Source organism: Pelophylax lessonae (assembly GCF_965119305.1).
Source record: "Pelophylax lessonae genome assembly, chromosome: 2".
Taxonomy (NCBI): domain Eukaryota; kingdom Metazoa; phylum Chordata; class Amphibia; order Anura; family Ranidae; genus Pelophylax; species Pelophylax lessonae.
Window position 1 is genome coordinate 115,096,043 of NC_138769.1, and position 15,531 is coordinate 115,111,573.

A 15,531-nucleotide genomic window follows, 5' to 3' on the forward strand; every position below is an offset into this window, starting at 1 on the left:
CGGAACTGGCCGATATTTTGTGACATTCTGCCTTCTTAGGCCACCTCCCTCACCTTGGACAGCCTCATCTGGAGTTGGGACTAGTCTCGCGGGAGTGCATCACAGCCATTACACCCACCCACATGCACAGGCCCTGTACCAGCCAGCCACCCACAGGCCCTGTACCAGCCAGCCACCCACAGGCCCCATTTTAGCCAGCCAGCCACAGGCCCTGTACCACCCACCCACCACAGGGTGCCAGACAGCCACCCACCACAGGGTGCCAGACAGCCACCCACCACAGGGTGCCAGACAGCCAGCCATTAAGCATTAAAACAAAAAATTAACATGTTCAGTACCAGATGTGTCAAAAATTGTCTTTATTTTTCAAAACTTTAAATGTATAAAATATCGGCCCATATCGATATGTTGTGACCAAAATATCGGTATCTGCCCTGAAAAAACCATATTGGTCTATCCCTACTTTAAATCCATTTGGATTGTTTTTAGTTTTAATTTTATTCTGGTGACATACAGAGCCAAAAGTATGAAAATTGTGTCCGTGTCCAATTATATATGGACATAACTGTACATTCCATGGCAAGCCCTTTTCATACCAGAACTCTAAATTTGGTGCCTACCATAAAAAATGACACAGGTACCTGCCAGGAAGCCCACTATTAATAACAGAACAGCATCATAAGTAATATCACATTTATTACCAACTCTGTATCTGATTTGCCCACACCACAACTGGATCAGCACGTAATCCATAGTAGATTAGAAATCCTATACACTGGCCGTCACATATACCGTAGAATGATTCATAAGCACAAGTACTGACAAACAGGATGGCTTCCTGTGTTTACCTAGCAACAATCAAAACAAGACAAGACACGGGGTAAAAACACGATAAGGAAACAATGACTATTCTAGAGAATAGAACAAAGAAAAAAAAATACAATATGCCACACCAAAATATCTTCTTATAAAAACTCTTACATGTAATGTTGATACTTCCCTTTATTCCAATTCTGTAATTTAGGGTACAGTAGATCTTTGGCCCCTTGTCTGTACTGTGAATTTTACACACAGAACCTCTATGAAGTGCAGTAAAGGGTGTGTACCAGCAGGTACACCTTATACAAATATCAGACATGCAAGCTATATATCAAGTTCACTAGTCTACTATTCGGTGTATGAAGGTAAAAAACCTCCAGTGTTCTGCTCCCCCCTCAGCCCCTCTAAAACTTACCTAAGCTCAATCTTGATCCAGCAATGTGCACGAGATCCGAGGCTCTCCCAGGGGTCTCGGCCTCCTGATTGGCGAAGATGCATGAGCCATTGGCACGAGGGGCAGGGCTGAGCTGCGCTCTGTCTTAAAGATGCAAAGAGCAGATTTGGGAGCAAGCATGCATGAGTGTCCCCATAGCAAGTGAGGAGGGGCCAAAAGCGTCGGTGGGGGACCCGAGAAGAGGAGGATCGGGGTTCTGTGTGAAACTGCTGCACAGAGCAGGTTAAGTATAATGTGTTTGTAAAGGAAAGTTTTTTTTATTTAAAAAAATAAATAAAATAATAATAATCACCTTAAGGCTCCGTTCACATCTAGGCGTTTTGGGGAGCTTTTCTGCTCTTGGATCAGCTCTCAAAACGCCCAACAAGACAAATCCTATTCATTTCAATGGCCCCTGTTCACATCTGAGCGTTTTGACACTGAGCAAAAACGCCCAATGCTCAAAAAAGTACATGAGCTTCTTTTTGGGCAGATTACAGGCGTTTTCCATTGGTCTCTATTCAATCTAAAAATGCCTGCACAAAAAAACGCCTGTAAATCACGGGGAAAAAAAAAAAAAAAAAAAAAAAAAAAAAATCGCTGTTAAAAACGCGCGAAAACGCTACGCTCACATGTGAATGTAGCCTAAAGACCTGGCACTTTTTGCTTACATGTGAAAATCTGTTTTTTTTTTTGCTAGAAAATTTGTTAGAACCCCCAAAACACACATACATATATTTATTTGTTTTTTTTTTTTAAAGCAGAGGCCCTAGAGAATAAATTGGTGGGTTTGCAATTCTTTTTATGTCACATTGTGTTTGCGCAGCGCTTTCTCAAATGCAGTTTTTGGGGAAAAATACACTATTTAAATTTTATTGCAAAAAAAAAATACAATACATAACCCAATTTTGTAAAATTTAAAAAGATGAGGTCACACCAAGTATATAGATACCAAACATGTCATGCTTTAAATTGTGCGTGCTCGCACAATCATGACAAACGACGTCAATTTTACTATCCATAGGGGAGGCTTTTAAAGCCATTACAGGTTACCTGACGCACACCTGACGTTGCCTGACGTTCGCCTTTGCACGCTAGCACAGGGGCACTTTATAGTTTTTCTTTAATTATTAATTTATATATTTTTTTATTTTTACACTGTTGCTTTCAATTTGTTTTTGATTACTTTTATTGCTGTCACAAGGAAGGTAAACGTCTATGTGACAGTAATAGGCAGTGACAAATACTCTTTATGGAGGGACCTGGGGGTCTACAAATCTATCCTTTGCATTTAAAAAAAAAAAAAAAAAAAAGCCAAACTTTGCTTTTTTGAATACTTTTGATTTTTTTTTTTAAACTGGCGCCTTTAGGATGCCAGTAAACAAAGTGATGTCATGACATTCTGGGTTACCATATCCAGGACTCGATCAATGCCGATCCCGGCTTTCTGTGGGTCTCCAGCCAGCCGAGGTGCCGGCTGGTCACCCGGTCTCCCAGTGAGACGGAAGCGCCAAGGCAAGTGTCCTCTCATGCTGCTTGTAATAACATAAGAGCAGCTGCTTGGCTGCTTCAGTTGTTGCCAGGCAGCGACCATCAGCTCTAAAAAAATGGTACACCGGGGTGATGCCTGCAGATGCAGGCATCATTCCGGTCTAACCACTTGAAGCCAATTGGCGTACAGGTACGTGATTTGGAGGCAAGTGGTTTTAGGGGATGTACAGGAAATTAATAACTACTGTGAAGATCAAGTGGATACGTCTTTAAAACTGCAGCAGAATAAAAACTCTAAAATTGCACCCCCTTGCAAATACTGGCACAAAAAGAAATGGATTTTGGGTTAAGTGGATCTCCAGCCAAAGCTCTGCATTTAGATTTGAAAAAAGATAGTTTGAAACTATCAGCTCCATCCTTTACAGCCAAGGAAGCTGCCATCTTAGCCTCTGATCTGCAGTTGTCATGGTGCTGCACGCGATCAGTCATGACTTCAGACATTTGATGGCTTCACAGTTTGGTTGAGGGCACAAGCAGCTGTGACAGTTATCCAAGTTCTAAGGCATGTCTTAAATGTAACGGTTTTGGGAACAGCTAATGGGTTTAGTTCTGCTTTAGGATTTCCCTCCACTTCCTGTGTGGTCTTGGAAATCTCCCAAATGGTTTATGGTTGTCCTTAGACATGTTACAGGGGCTCCATCTCACTTTCCTGTAGTCAGTCTACAGGAAACACTGGGAAATATTCCTAAAGGGGACAAAGACAATAAAAACTGACAGAAGTCTTAAAAAGTGTCATTAACTTCTTCAATACTGGGCACTTTTACCCCCTTACTGCCCAGGCCACATTTTCATCTTTTAGCGCTGTCGCACTTTGAATGACAATTGCATGGTCATAGAACACTGTGCCCAAATTCATTTTTTTTCCTTTTTCTTCACACAAACCAAACTTTCTTTTGGTGGGATTTAAATCGCCGCTGGTTTTTTTTATTTTTTGCAAACAAAAAAATAAAATATGAAAAAAAAAAAGGACTAAAAATCAAAGAACTAAAAAAGGTTTCTTAGTTTCTGTCGGAAGATGTTTTAAGTAATTTTTCTCCTACACTGATGTGTGCAGAGGAGGCTGCACTGATCGAGGCGGCACTAGTGAGGCAGCACTGATGATGGAGGCGGCACTGATGATGGAGGCGGCACTGATGATGGAGGCGGCACTGATGATGGAGGCGGCACTGATGATGGAGGCAGCACTGATGATGGAGGCAGCACTGATGATGGAGGCAGCACTGATGATGGAGGCAGCACTGATGATGGAGGCGGCACTGATGATGGAGGCGGCACTGATGATGGAGGCGGCACTAGTGAGGCAGCACTGATGATGGAGGCGGCACTGATGGAGGCGGCACTAGTGAGGCGGCACTGATGGAGGCAGCACTGATGATGGAGGCGGCACTAGTGAGGCAGCACTGATGATGGAGGCGGCACTAGTGAGGCAGCACTGATGATGAAGGCAGCACTGATGATGTAGGCGGCACTAGTGAGGCAGCACTGATGGAGGCGGCACTAGTGAGGCAGCACTGACGATGGAGGCAGCGCTGATGATGGAGGCGGCACTAGTGAGGCAGCACTGATGATGGAGGCGGCACTAGTGAGGCAGCACTGATGATGGAGGCGGCACTAGTGAGGCAGCACTGATGGAGGCACAGGCTGACATCACTAAGGGGCACTGCATTGTAATCAGGGCATCGATGATTAGTGCCCTGGATTACCTTTACAAGCCTTCCCTGTGAGGTGCTTCTTATCAACTCTCCTCTCCTCACACTGTCAATGTGAGAGAGGAAAAGCCAATAAACAGAACTTCCTTGTTTACATGTGATCGACTGTTTGGATAAAGCCGATCACATGGGTAAAGAGCTGCGGCTCTTTGCCGAGATCAGGGTCATGCTTCCCTCTTCCTCAATGTCCTCCTATTGCTAAACACTGTGGGGACGGGATAGGCGGATTCAGGGCTTTTTTTCTTGGAGAATAGGTACAGGAACTCCCCCTCTTCTGAGTCAATCCTTGTCTCCACCCACCTCTAAGCATGGTCCCTTGGTTCCACCCCCTACCCATCTCCCACACACAACAAAATACCTCACCCAGCAACAAAAGATCCACCCCAGCAACATTAGACCCCCTCTCTAGTAGCAACAACTGCTCTTCCAGCAACCAGTATCAATAGATCAGCCAACAATAGACCTCTACCTCAACAGGAGATCCCTACCAACAACATAATACCCCCCAGCAACAATAGATCCTCACACAATACCAGATCCCTACCAGTGACAATAGATCCCCAAGCAGCCAGCATCAAGAGACCCTCCAACACACCCCACTCCCCTTGCTATTACATACATTCAGTGCTGGAGGTGCCAGAACTGCGTTCCTGCTGAAAAAAGCCCTGGGCAGATTGAAAATATATATATGTATGCATGTAATTGCTAATAACTGCAAAGTAAACAGAGCCCTGGATGTAGATGCCATCTGAACAAAATAAATAGCTAGTGTCAATCACCTTTACCTCCGCCTACACCATGTTAATGCACAAAAAATACACATTTGACGCTCAAAGGTTTATGGAGAGCTGTAAAATGTTTTTTTTTTTTTTCTCATCATGTGACTGGCACCGCACCAATCAGCCAATCAGATTCACACTGCAGAGAGCATACACCAGCATTAATCAGTAATAGAAGCCTCTACCAAAAGATCTTTCTCTGCAAATGCCAAAGAACTGGAAAAAAATCATGTGACCAAACAACAGTACTGCAGCAATAATGTACTTCGAGGTTAAAAACAGTGCCATGATTTATGTGAATGAATTATGGCCACTCCGTTTAGTATCACTTGATCATTCTCCACTACACCCAAAAAAGTGAAATAATATTTGCAAATTTAGACAAATACTTTACTTCTGTGAACTTGTTACTTTCAGGCTCCAGGGATCTTGTAATAAAGAACAAGAGTAAAATTAATAGCCAGAGGTGAAATTCTTTCCTGAGATAAAATACAATATTCCCCAGGCCTCATCCCAAATGTTTCATGGAACAAAGCCTCCACTATTCAAAAGGTTAAAGCTGGAGCTTGTGCATGGAACTTGGGGTTTTATTTAGTAGTTCCACCAAATGACAGCCATGGGTGGCTGGGGCTGCATCTCTTTTCTGACTGATTTTATTCTTAGATCCACTCAGAGCAGACAAAGGTCTTATACACAGTATGGAGACGGGGATCTAGCTGTAATCCAGATCAACAAGATACTGGATACATTGTGTCCGTAAATTCCATGTTGCTTTTTTTACTTTCCTGAAAATCTAACCATCAGCCCCCATTCACTATTCATCGGTTTTCAGCTTGCCCCCTACACGTTTCTAATTGTACAATCAGTTTTTTTTTTTTTTTATATCATATTTAGTACAGGATTTCTCTCCTCTAGAACCGCTCTCCTCTCCTTGCCCAGCCCAAGGCACAAATGCTGGAGTGCCCATTACCAGAATGCGGTGAGGGGAACCAGCGTTCTTGTATGCATTTCCTGAACTGCCTTCAAAGCACACTGCAGTTGTGATCTGCAGCAGATTTCAATCATGATTTAATGAAACCCCAAACGCAGTGCACCAGATTGCATGGTATAAAAGGACCATGTGATAAGGAAGGTTGCAGCGTTTCCAAAAGTAGTGCATACTGCACCACTTTTCTTGTAGTGCAGTTTCAGAAAATTCAAAATAATGGGTTGAAATGGCACCGCAAAGAACTGCATGTGAATTGCACAAGAAGGCACAGCGCATCGCTGTGCGATTCCCGATGTGACCCAGCCCTAAAGCTTGATACAGATGCAAAAATGCCTAAAAATAAACGCCTGAAAAAATTGCTTCAATATCAGCAGGAATACGCTCTGCTCAGGGGCGAATGCAGGCTCACGGTCAGCCATACCCAGTATAACCCAACTGTGACATTCAGGAAACCAACGGCCATGCAGGGAGCACGGGGCTTTTACACCAGATATTTTCCCGATCACTGGTGACCCCGCTAATCCATCCATCTGCTCACCGACATGAGGTTGCCATGTACAGAATGCTTCTCCTCATCCAGTGAGTCCCAATATGATCAGCAGCAGGTCCTGGCACATTAACCACTTCTGGACCGGAAGGATTTGCCCCCTTAATGACCAGGCCATATTTTGTGATCCGGTACTGTGTTATTTTAAAGGACAATTGCGCGGCCGTGGGACGATGTGCCTAAATAAAATTGATGTCTTTTTTATCCCCACAAACAGAGCTTTCTTTTGGTGTTATTTGATCACCTGTGCGATTTTTATTTTTTGCGCTATAAACAAAAAAATAGCGACAATTCTGAAAAAAAATAAAAATTATCATATTTTTCACATTATGCTATACAACATTCCCAAAAAAAAAAAAAAAAAAAAAAATTTTTTTTCAAAAAAAAAAAAAAAATCAAAGTTTAACATTTTAGGCTAATTTGTTTTCTGCAACATTTTTTTAATTTTTTTTTTTACCAAAAATATCGCAATAAGCGTATTTTGATTGGTTTGCGCAAACGTTATTGCATCTACAAACTACGGGAAAGATTTATGTAATTTTTATTGTTTTTTTTTTTTAACCACTTAAGCCCCGGAAGATTTTACCCCCATTCCGACCAGGGGGTATTTTGCGATTCGGCACTGCGTGAATTTAACGCACAATTGCGCGGTCGTGCGACGCTGTACCTAAACGAATTTGACGTCCTTTTTTTCCCACAAACAGAGCTTTCTTTTGGTGGTATTTGATCACCTGTGCGATTTTTTGATCACGCGCTATAAACAAAAAAAGAGTGTCAATTTTGCAAAAATAGCAATATTTTTCACATTTTTTTATATGAAATTCCCCCAAAAAAAATGTAAAAATCAAAATTTTTAAAAATTTTCGGCCAATTTATTTTATGCTACCTATGTTTGGTAAAAAAAAAAAAATCGCAAAAAGCGTATTTTGATTGGTTTGCGCAAAAGTTATCGCGTTTACTAACAAAGGGAAAGATTTTTGTCATTTTTGTTGTTTTTTTTTTTAACGCGTAATGGCGGCGATCTGCGATTTTTTTTGCGGTACTGCGACATTGCGGCGGACAGATCGGACCCTTGACTGACATTTTTGACACTTTTGGGGTTACCAGTGACATTTCTACAGTAATCAGTGCTATACATATGCACTGTTACTGTAAAAATACACTGGTAGTGAAGGGGTTAACTTTATTTGGAAGGGAGGGGCTGTGTGTGTCCCTAGGGGCGTGGTTTCTACTGTGATTGGCTGTGGCTCTAGCTGTAAGGACACTGATCAACGGATCTACATACCAGATCCGTTTTATCAGTGTCTTTGCAGCGAGGAGAATGACAGGCAGTTTGTTTACACAAGCTGCCTGACATTCTCCCTCTCCCCCGCCGATCGCCGAGTGACCGGCGGACATCGGGTCCGCTGGTCACACGCGCGGGGGGGGTCCGTGACCACGCGGGAGCGGGAGCGCGCCCCGGGGGGCGCGCGCTCGCTCCCTAGACCCTCACAAGCAAGCAACGTAGCCCTACGTTAGTTTGCCTGTGAGGGGCTGACCGCCGACGTAGATAGTCGTGCGGCGGTCGGCAAGTGGTTAAACTAGTAATGGCGGCGATCTGCAATTTTCTGCGGGACTGCGACATTGCGGCGGACAGATCGGACCCCTAACTGACATTTTTGACACTGTCGGGGGACCAGTGACATTACTACAGTAATCAGTGCTAAAAATATGCAGTTACTGTAGTAATGACACTGGCAGGGAAGGGGTTAACATTGTGGGTGATCAGGGGGTTAAATGTGACCATAGGGGAGTGATTCTAACTGTGGGGGGGCGTGGCTTGTGAACTGACCATAGAGACATGTGATCCTATATAGAAGGATCACAGGGGCTCTGATCATTCCAGGGAGAAGAACGGTCAGCTGTGTTAATAACATTTGACCGTTCTTCCCTCTCAGCGGGGGAACGATCGCGGGTGTCAGGCGGCAAGCGGAGCCGCCTGCCCACTGCATTGGCTTCCCCGCTGACGAGCGGGGGTGGGAGCATGGCGCGCACTCACCCCCCTAACCTCCTGTGCGTGACCGACGTTATACTGCGGCAGGCGGTCGTAAAGCGGTTAAAGAACATATGTCTCCTGACACGTCTTTCCCAGCAGAAAAAAATTGGCTGTACTCTGTGTGTCTCCAATGGATGCAACTTGCTATAGGGGCACTCAGCGGAGTGTAGGAGCTAGGAACGCCAGCAGGGAATGGAGGCTGCTCTGTGCAATACCACTCCACAGAGCAGGTAACTATGACATGTTCAACATTTAATCTGAATGGACAAGGGGGCCTGAAAAGGCGAACAGTCAGCAATCGAGGAGTACATGCTACAGGTCGGCTGCGCATATTAACACCCACAGCACCAGAAGATTCCTGCTACAGGGTATATGGGTGGGGTAGAGGACTTTGGATTTCAACTATGACAGCCCGCACCAGCAAAAATGACATTAAATGCAAATACTGTCCCTTGTGCGGATTTTAAGCCAAACTAAGTTTAACTGAAACTTAGGCCTTAAGCTCATAAATATTCTAACCAGTGCTTCTGGCATATAAAATGTTTTGTACATTTTAAGCCATGACATAGAGAAGGTACATCGCCTTAATGGGGGCACAGACAGCAATAACACCAGATGGTCCCTTTCACATGGGGACATGATCAGGTCCACTTGTCAATTTTCCAGGTGGACCTGATCGGATGATCCATTTATCCCTATGGCGTGGCAGGTGTAAACAGACTTGTCTTCAATCGGATCCAGATCACAAAAAAAAACGTAAGGGGATTTTCCATCCTCTAAGCGAATCGGATGGCAGTTGGGTATAAATAGACAGGCAGTCCATTTACACCCAGCAGCTCAAAGAGCAGAGCAGAATCGTCATCCATCCACTCTGCTCAGCAGGCAGATCCCCTGCTGAGCAAATCCGATTCAGTTCCGTGTAAAAGGGGCCTGAAACATTAAAAAAAAAAAATCTTCAAACTTCTGCTGACGTCCTTCTGAAGCAATAAAACCTTAAAGCTCTGCTCCACCCTATGAGCATTCTCTGGCAGGAATGCTTTAGAATGATGACATAATCAGCTTTGTAAGTAATATTTATGGGTTTCTTTCTTCATACTTGTACAGAATCTTGCAGGATCAGTTGTGCCCAATGTTAATGTTGTTCATTAGCCCTGGGGTCCCAGGTTTACATTGTCTACATGGAGTTTGTTAGGTATCCCCACATTCACAGGAATAAAGCCAAGTAGTGACAATGAAGTTCAATTTTCAGGGCAAAAAGTAGATCCCAGACATTAAATTCCCATAGTGTTAGCTTATAGCCGGGGCCAAAATGACCAACACAACAAGCACAGACAAACAACTGGAATGCTCACAATTACCCAACACTAAAATGGAGCTTTAGGCCTAGTTTACACAGATTTTTTTGGTTAGCACCAGAAACGGATTGCATGGGTGTTCACACCTATGCAATCCGATTCCTATCCAAATTGAAAGTTCGCACTGCGATATGCAAACTAATCTGGGGCTGTCATTAACTTTGTACTGACACTCCCAGCAGTTTGCATATGGCAGTCTGAACTGCCTGCGAGTTGGGTGCGATGCGGGAACCCACAGTGGATTTGCAGGGTTCCCGCATCGCACTAGTGTGAACCGGCACTTTAGTCCTGATGCCTGTGTTCTATCAGAATACCGCTACCTATCAAATTCTGCAACCGGAAGTGATGTTCGGGCGAGAAAAACTTACTGCGCATGCGCCATGCGTTCCCACGTGCCCATTATGTGTTCCAATAGGTTTCCTAATGTGACAGACACGAAGCAGAGGCGGCCATCTTCTTACACCCACGCAAGTCTTTAATATACATTTATTTTAGCAGTAAACTCACCTTATATACTGAAATAAACTATTTCACCGCGACCAAGTGAAATAGTCTATTTCCCTATATACAAAATAATATTCAGAGCACAATCAATAACACAACAATGTTAAAAATCACTTCTAAACTGACCGCTGCTATACATTGAAGGTCAAACCTCTAAAGTTAGATCTAGAAAAATAGTGCAGCGCATGAATAAAATGAATAACATATGGGATTCAAACATCCAGAGGGTACAATAATGATAAATGATAGTCCATATAAAGCAGTATAGGGCTGCTTAAAGCGGAGTTCCACCCATTTTTTAATAGGTTGGATTACATAGATCTATGTAATCCCCTTTAAAACAGCTTTTGCCAATGGAAACTTTTTTTTTTTTTTTGCTAGTAAATACCTTAATTTCTGCTTTATTCCTCCTCTCCTCACTTCCGGGTCCGATCGGCGATGACGTCATTCGGCGATTCGCAGTGTGTGCTGGGATGTATTCCATTCCAGAAATCTCGCAGTATTACCCAGGAGCTGAGCTGTACTGAGCCGTGACTGCCCCGCCTCCTCTCAGTGAGTTGTACTGTATGCATTGTATTCAGACCGTTCTCTGCCCCGCCTCCTCTCAGTGAGCGAGGACTGAAAGCATTATATCCTCACTGAGAGGAGGCGGGCGGAGGCTGGGCAGAGCACGTCCTGAATACAATGCATACAGTACAACTCACTGAGAGGAGGCGGGCGGAGGCGGGGCAGGTCACGGCTCAGTACAGATCAGCTCCTGGGTAATACTGCGAGATTTCTGGAAATCTAGTGCTCTCTGATTTCTATCCAAAGATTTATTACAACATAAAATCGTATGCTCACAAGTGATGCACTGTCACAGTGCAAGAAGCAAGCAGCATAAAAATCACCAGTACAGCGTGGTGACATCATAACTTCTCCCCTGTAAGCAGCGCTGTACTGGCGATTTTTTTTTTTTGCTGCTGGCTTCTTGCACTGTGACAGTGCATCGCTTGTGAGTATATGATTTTATGTTGTAATAAACCTTTGTATAGAAATCAGAGAGCACTAGATCTTCTCTTTTAATGTATGTTATCCGGGGATCCGTGGAGATTATTCTGGGACCCTCTTTTTTGGGATTGGATGTTTTCCAGGCTCTGTGACCCCTAGTGGTGGAGGTACTGAGGCCAGAGGCACGGTGTGTCTTGGTGGATGGGCTGTATCCTCACGGGACCCCCAGTGTATGAAGTTTTCATTCATCGCTTTCCACACAAGGCTCCTCTTCATCTGTTAAAGCGGAGTTCCGGGCACAAAATCGACCTAATCGATTTTGTGCCCATCCGCTGGCTCTTCTTCACCTGAAAAGGAATTGGATAGTTAGGTATATATATATTTTTTTACTCACCTTGTAATTGTAGATAGAAAATACTCACCTATTCTGCACTTCCTCCCTCTGTGCCGCGGCTCCGTCGTCACTTCCTGGCTTGCAATGATTCCTGGGAGCTGAACGTCATAGCTCCCAGGAATCAATGCGACAGCACTGGCCCCGCTCGTCACTTCCGGAGCGACACCACATTCCCTGCTAAACAGCTTCTGGGCATGCCCAGAAGCTGTGTAGGAATGCGGCGCCGCACCGGAAGTGACGAGAGGGGTCGGTGCAGGCGCATTCTGGGAGAAGAAGACACGGAAGAGGACGCAGAAGAGGATCGCGCCGGCTTCAGCTGCCCACAACAGAGATGGCAACGCTGGAGAAGAAATTTTATAAGTGAGTATTTCTTCTTGCAGGTAAGTGCGAACCGGGACAGATCAGAGGCTATCCATTGTGGAATGTACTAGTCCTGACTGTCCCGGGGGTATGTTCATTGAAAAACAATTTTTGTGCCCAGAACTCCGCTTTAAGCAGCCCTAAACTGCTTTATATGGACTATCATTTATCATTATTGTCCCCTTTGGATGTTTGAATCCCATAGGTTATTCATTTTATTCATGCGCTGCACTATTTTTCAAGATATTTCTCTATATAATCAGTTTGTCACTGAGCAGTGCGGGGTGTACCAAGATGGCCGTCGCCACCATCTACCTGATATCAAAATGTAATACTGTGATTCAGTCTATAAGGTGAGTTTACTGCTAAAATAAATGTAAAATTCAAGACTTGCGTGGGTGTAAGAAGATGTCCGCCTCTGCTTCGTGTTCTGTCACATTAGGAAACCTATTGGAATGCATAGCGGCCATGTTGGAATGCGCAGTAAGTTGTTATAGTCCATACATCACTTCTGGTTGCAGAATCTGATGGGTAGCAGTAATCGGATTGAACACCGGCTTCACACTTGTGCGTTTGCATTTTTCCACATGCACTCTTTGAAGTCTATGAAGGACAAAAAACACACCCAAAGGCGGCCCTACAACTTATTCCTATGCGCTGCAATGGTGTGTAATGGGATTCCTCCAGTCCTACAATGTGTGACAGATGACACAAATGGCTGTTTATGGGTGAATGTACACTGCACGTTAGGGATCGACCGATTGTCGGTAAAGCTGATATTTCGAGGGCTGATATACACTTTCTCCAATATATCAGAATCGGCCCCGAAGGTTACAGATATTTTGGGAAAGTGCTTGTACCGCAGTGATGCCTGCAGCTAGAGGCATCACCCCGGTACCGGTGTCCATAGCCGATGGTCAGCTGTCCTGTAATGACAACCGATGCGGCTGAGAAGTCATTACAAGGAGCGGGAGGGGACGGGACGCCCCCCCTTCCGCAGCTCACCCGGGTCTCCTGTCCCACCGGGAGACCGACCCGGGCAACCAGCCTGCATAGCCACCAAAGACCCGATCAAAGCCGCATTCGGCACTGATCAGGTCTCCATGTAAAAACACAGAAGTGATGTCATGACACTTCCAGGTACTCGGCGCCAGATTAAAAAAATGACAGCATTTAACCACTTTGCCGCTGCTCACTAGAGCTGTACTGCGGCAAAGTGGCTCTTGTAGGTCTAACGACGTAGACCTACGTCGGCAGACCCTCCCCTTTCGGAGGCTCGCTCCCGCTGTATTCAGTCACAGCGGGAGTCGGGCCAGGGGAGGAGCGGCGGTGATCGCTGCTGCTCTTCCCCGATCGTCGGGGAATCGAGTGTGGAGATCCGCCCGCCTGTGTAAACACAAGCGGGCGGATCTCCGAAGTGACAGGCAGGGTCAGATTGCAGGGTTCAGCATAGCTGAACCCTCGATCTGTCCTTGTGTCACTCAGTCACCTCCCCCCACACACGTTAGTAAGCACCAGGCATACATTAACCCCTCCCTCTCCAATAAAATTAACCCCTTCCCTGCTAGTGTCATTTTTAGAGTAACAGTGCATATGTATAGCACTGATTACTGCAGTAATGTCACTGGTACCCCCAAAAGTGTCAAAAATGTCAGTCAGGGGTCCGATTGCGCAAACCAATCAAAATACGCTTATTGCGATTTTTTTTACCAAACATAGGTAGCAGAAAACAAATTGGCCAAAAAATTTAAAAAATTTAGATTTTTACATTTTTTTGGGGGGGAATTTCATATAAAAAAAATGTGAAAAATATTGTTATTTTTTCTAAATTTACGCTCTTTTTTTGTTTATAGCGCAAAAAGTAAAAATCGCACAGGTGATCAAATACCACCAAAAGAAAGCTCTGCTTGTGGGAAAAAAAGGACGTAATTTTTGTTTTTGTACGGCGTTGCACGACCGCGCAATTGTCAGTTAAAGTCGCACAGTGCCGAATCGCAAAAAGTGGCCCGGACGTAAGACAGCAAAATCCTCCGGTGGTAAAGTGGTTAAACAGCCAAACTTGGCCATTTTGAATGCTTTTAACTTGCAGAGGAGGGGTTTGGGGTCTTTTAGACCCCCAGATCCCTGCACAAGGAGTACCTGTCGTTAGAAAAAAAAATAAATAAAATGTATGAAAATATCGGCGCATATCAGCCGATACCGATATGCATTGGGAAAATATCGACATTGGCAACGAAAAACCAATATCGGTGGATCACTGCTGCACGTGCATTACAATGCATGTTATACACAGATCACTGGTGTCACATGTAAAACACCTACCTATGGGGGTATATATACACACATACATACACATTAATATACATACATACATACATACACATATACATATATATATATATATATATATATATATATATATATATATATATATATATATATACACCCATGTCTGTGTATGCCAATCACAGGGGATGATGGGTGCAGGGACCACAACTGTCTACAGTCCCCCTGACTCCTCTATGGTGTGCTGATGACGTAATAGGAGTGCTCTAGGTGTGTCCGGTGCCCCCGGTATCTCCATGCTGGGATGGAACTTCCCCGCTCTCTCTCACTCACACACATAAAGTACACAAGGAGTTGTCAGGAGTTTCCTATGTCCGCCCCACCGAGCCCACTCACCACCACGGCGGTCACCGGCTGTCCCGGGATGAAAGACATGACGACTCCGGACTCCGCTCAACTCGCCAACACCCTCACTGGACAAAGCGAGCCCGGGCCTCACACAAGCCCACCTCATGAATATGAAAATCACAGGCGGGCTCTACCAAGAAACTCCACCCACCACATACATTCCAGGAATCTAGGATCAGCAGACCACGCCCATTTTACAGACCTGCCTCTCATTACTACCACACCCATCGCTCCATTTAGGGCCAGAAGCCACGCCCCTACAAAGCAGCGCCAGCAGATGTGCTCATAAATTATTCAGAGCTATGCCCGCCCCTTACAGAGACTTTACCTGTACAGGCAGAGGACCGCGACCCCGCCCACTGAACTATAAATA

General features: G+C 44.7%; 1 protein-coding gene across 1 annotated transcript in view; it reads right to left on the reverse strand.

Moving 5' to 3' along the window:
• LOC309547984 (transient receptor potential cation channel subfamily V member 1-like) overlaps positions 1 to 15,281 on the reverse strand; it is a 278,758-nt gene extending 263,477 nt beyond the window's left edge. Inside the window, exon 1 of the mRNA XM_082247975.1 lies at positions 15,147 to 15,281. Within this exon, the coding sequence (XP_082104101.1) occupies positions 15,147 to 15,185 (39 nt within the window). The 5' untranslated portion in view covers positions 15,186 to 15,281. The remainder of the gene's footprint in view (positions 1 to 15,146) is intronic.
• Positions 15,282 to 15,531: the final 250 nt, after the last annotated feature.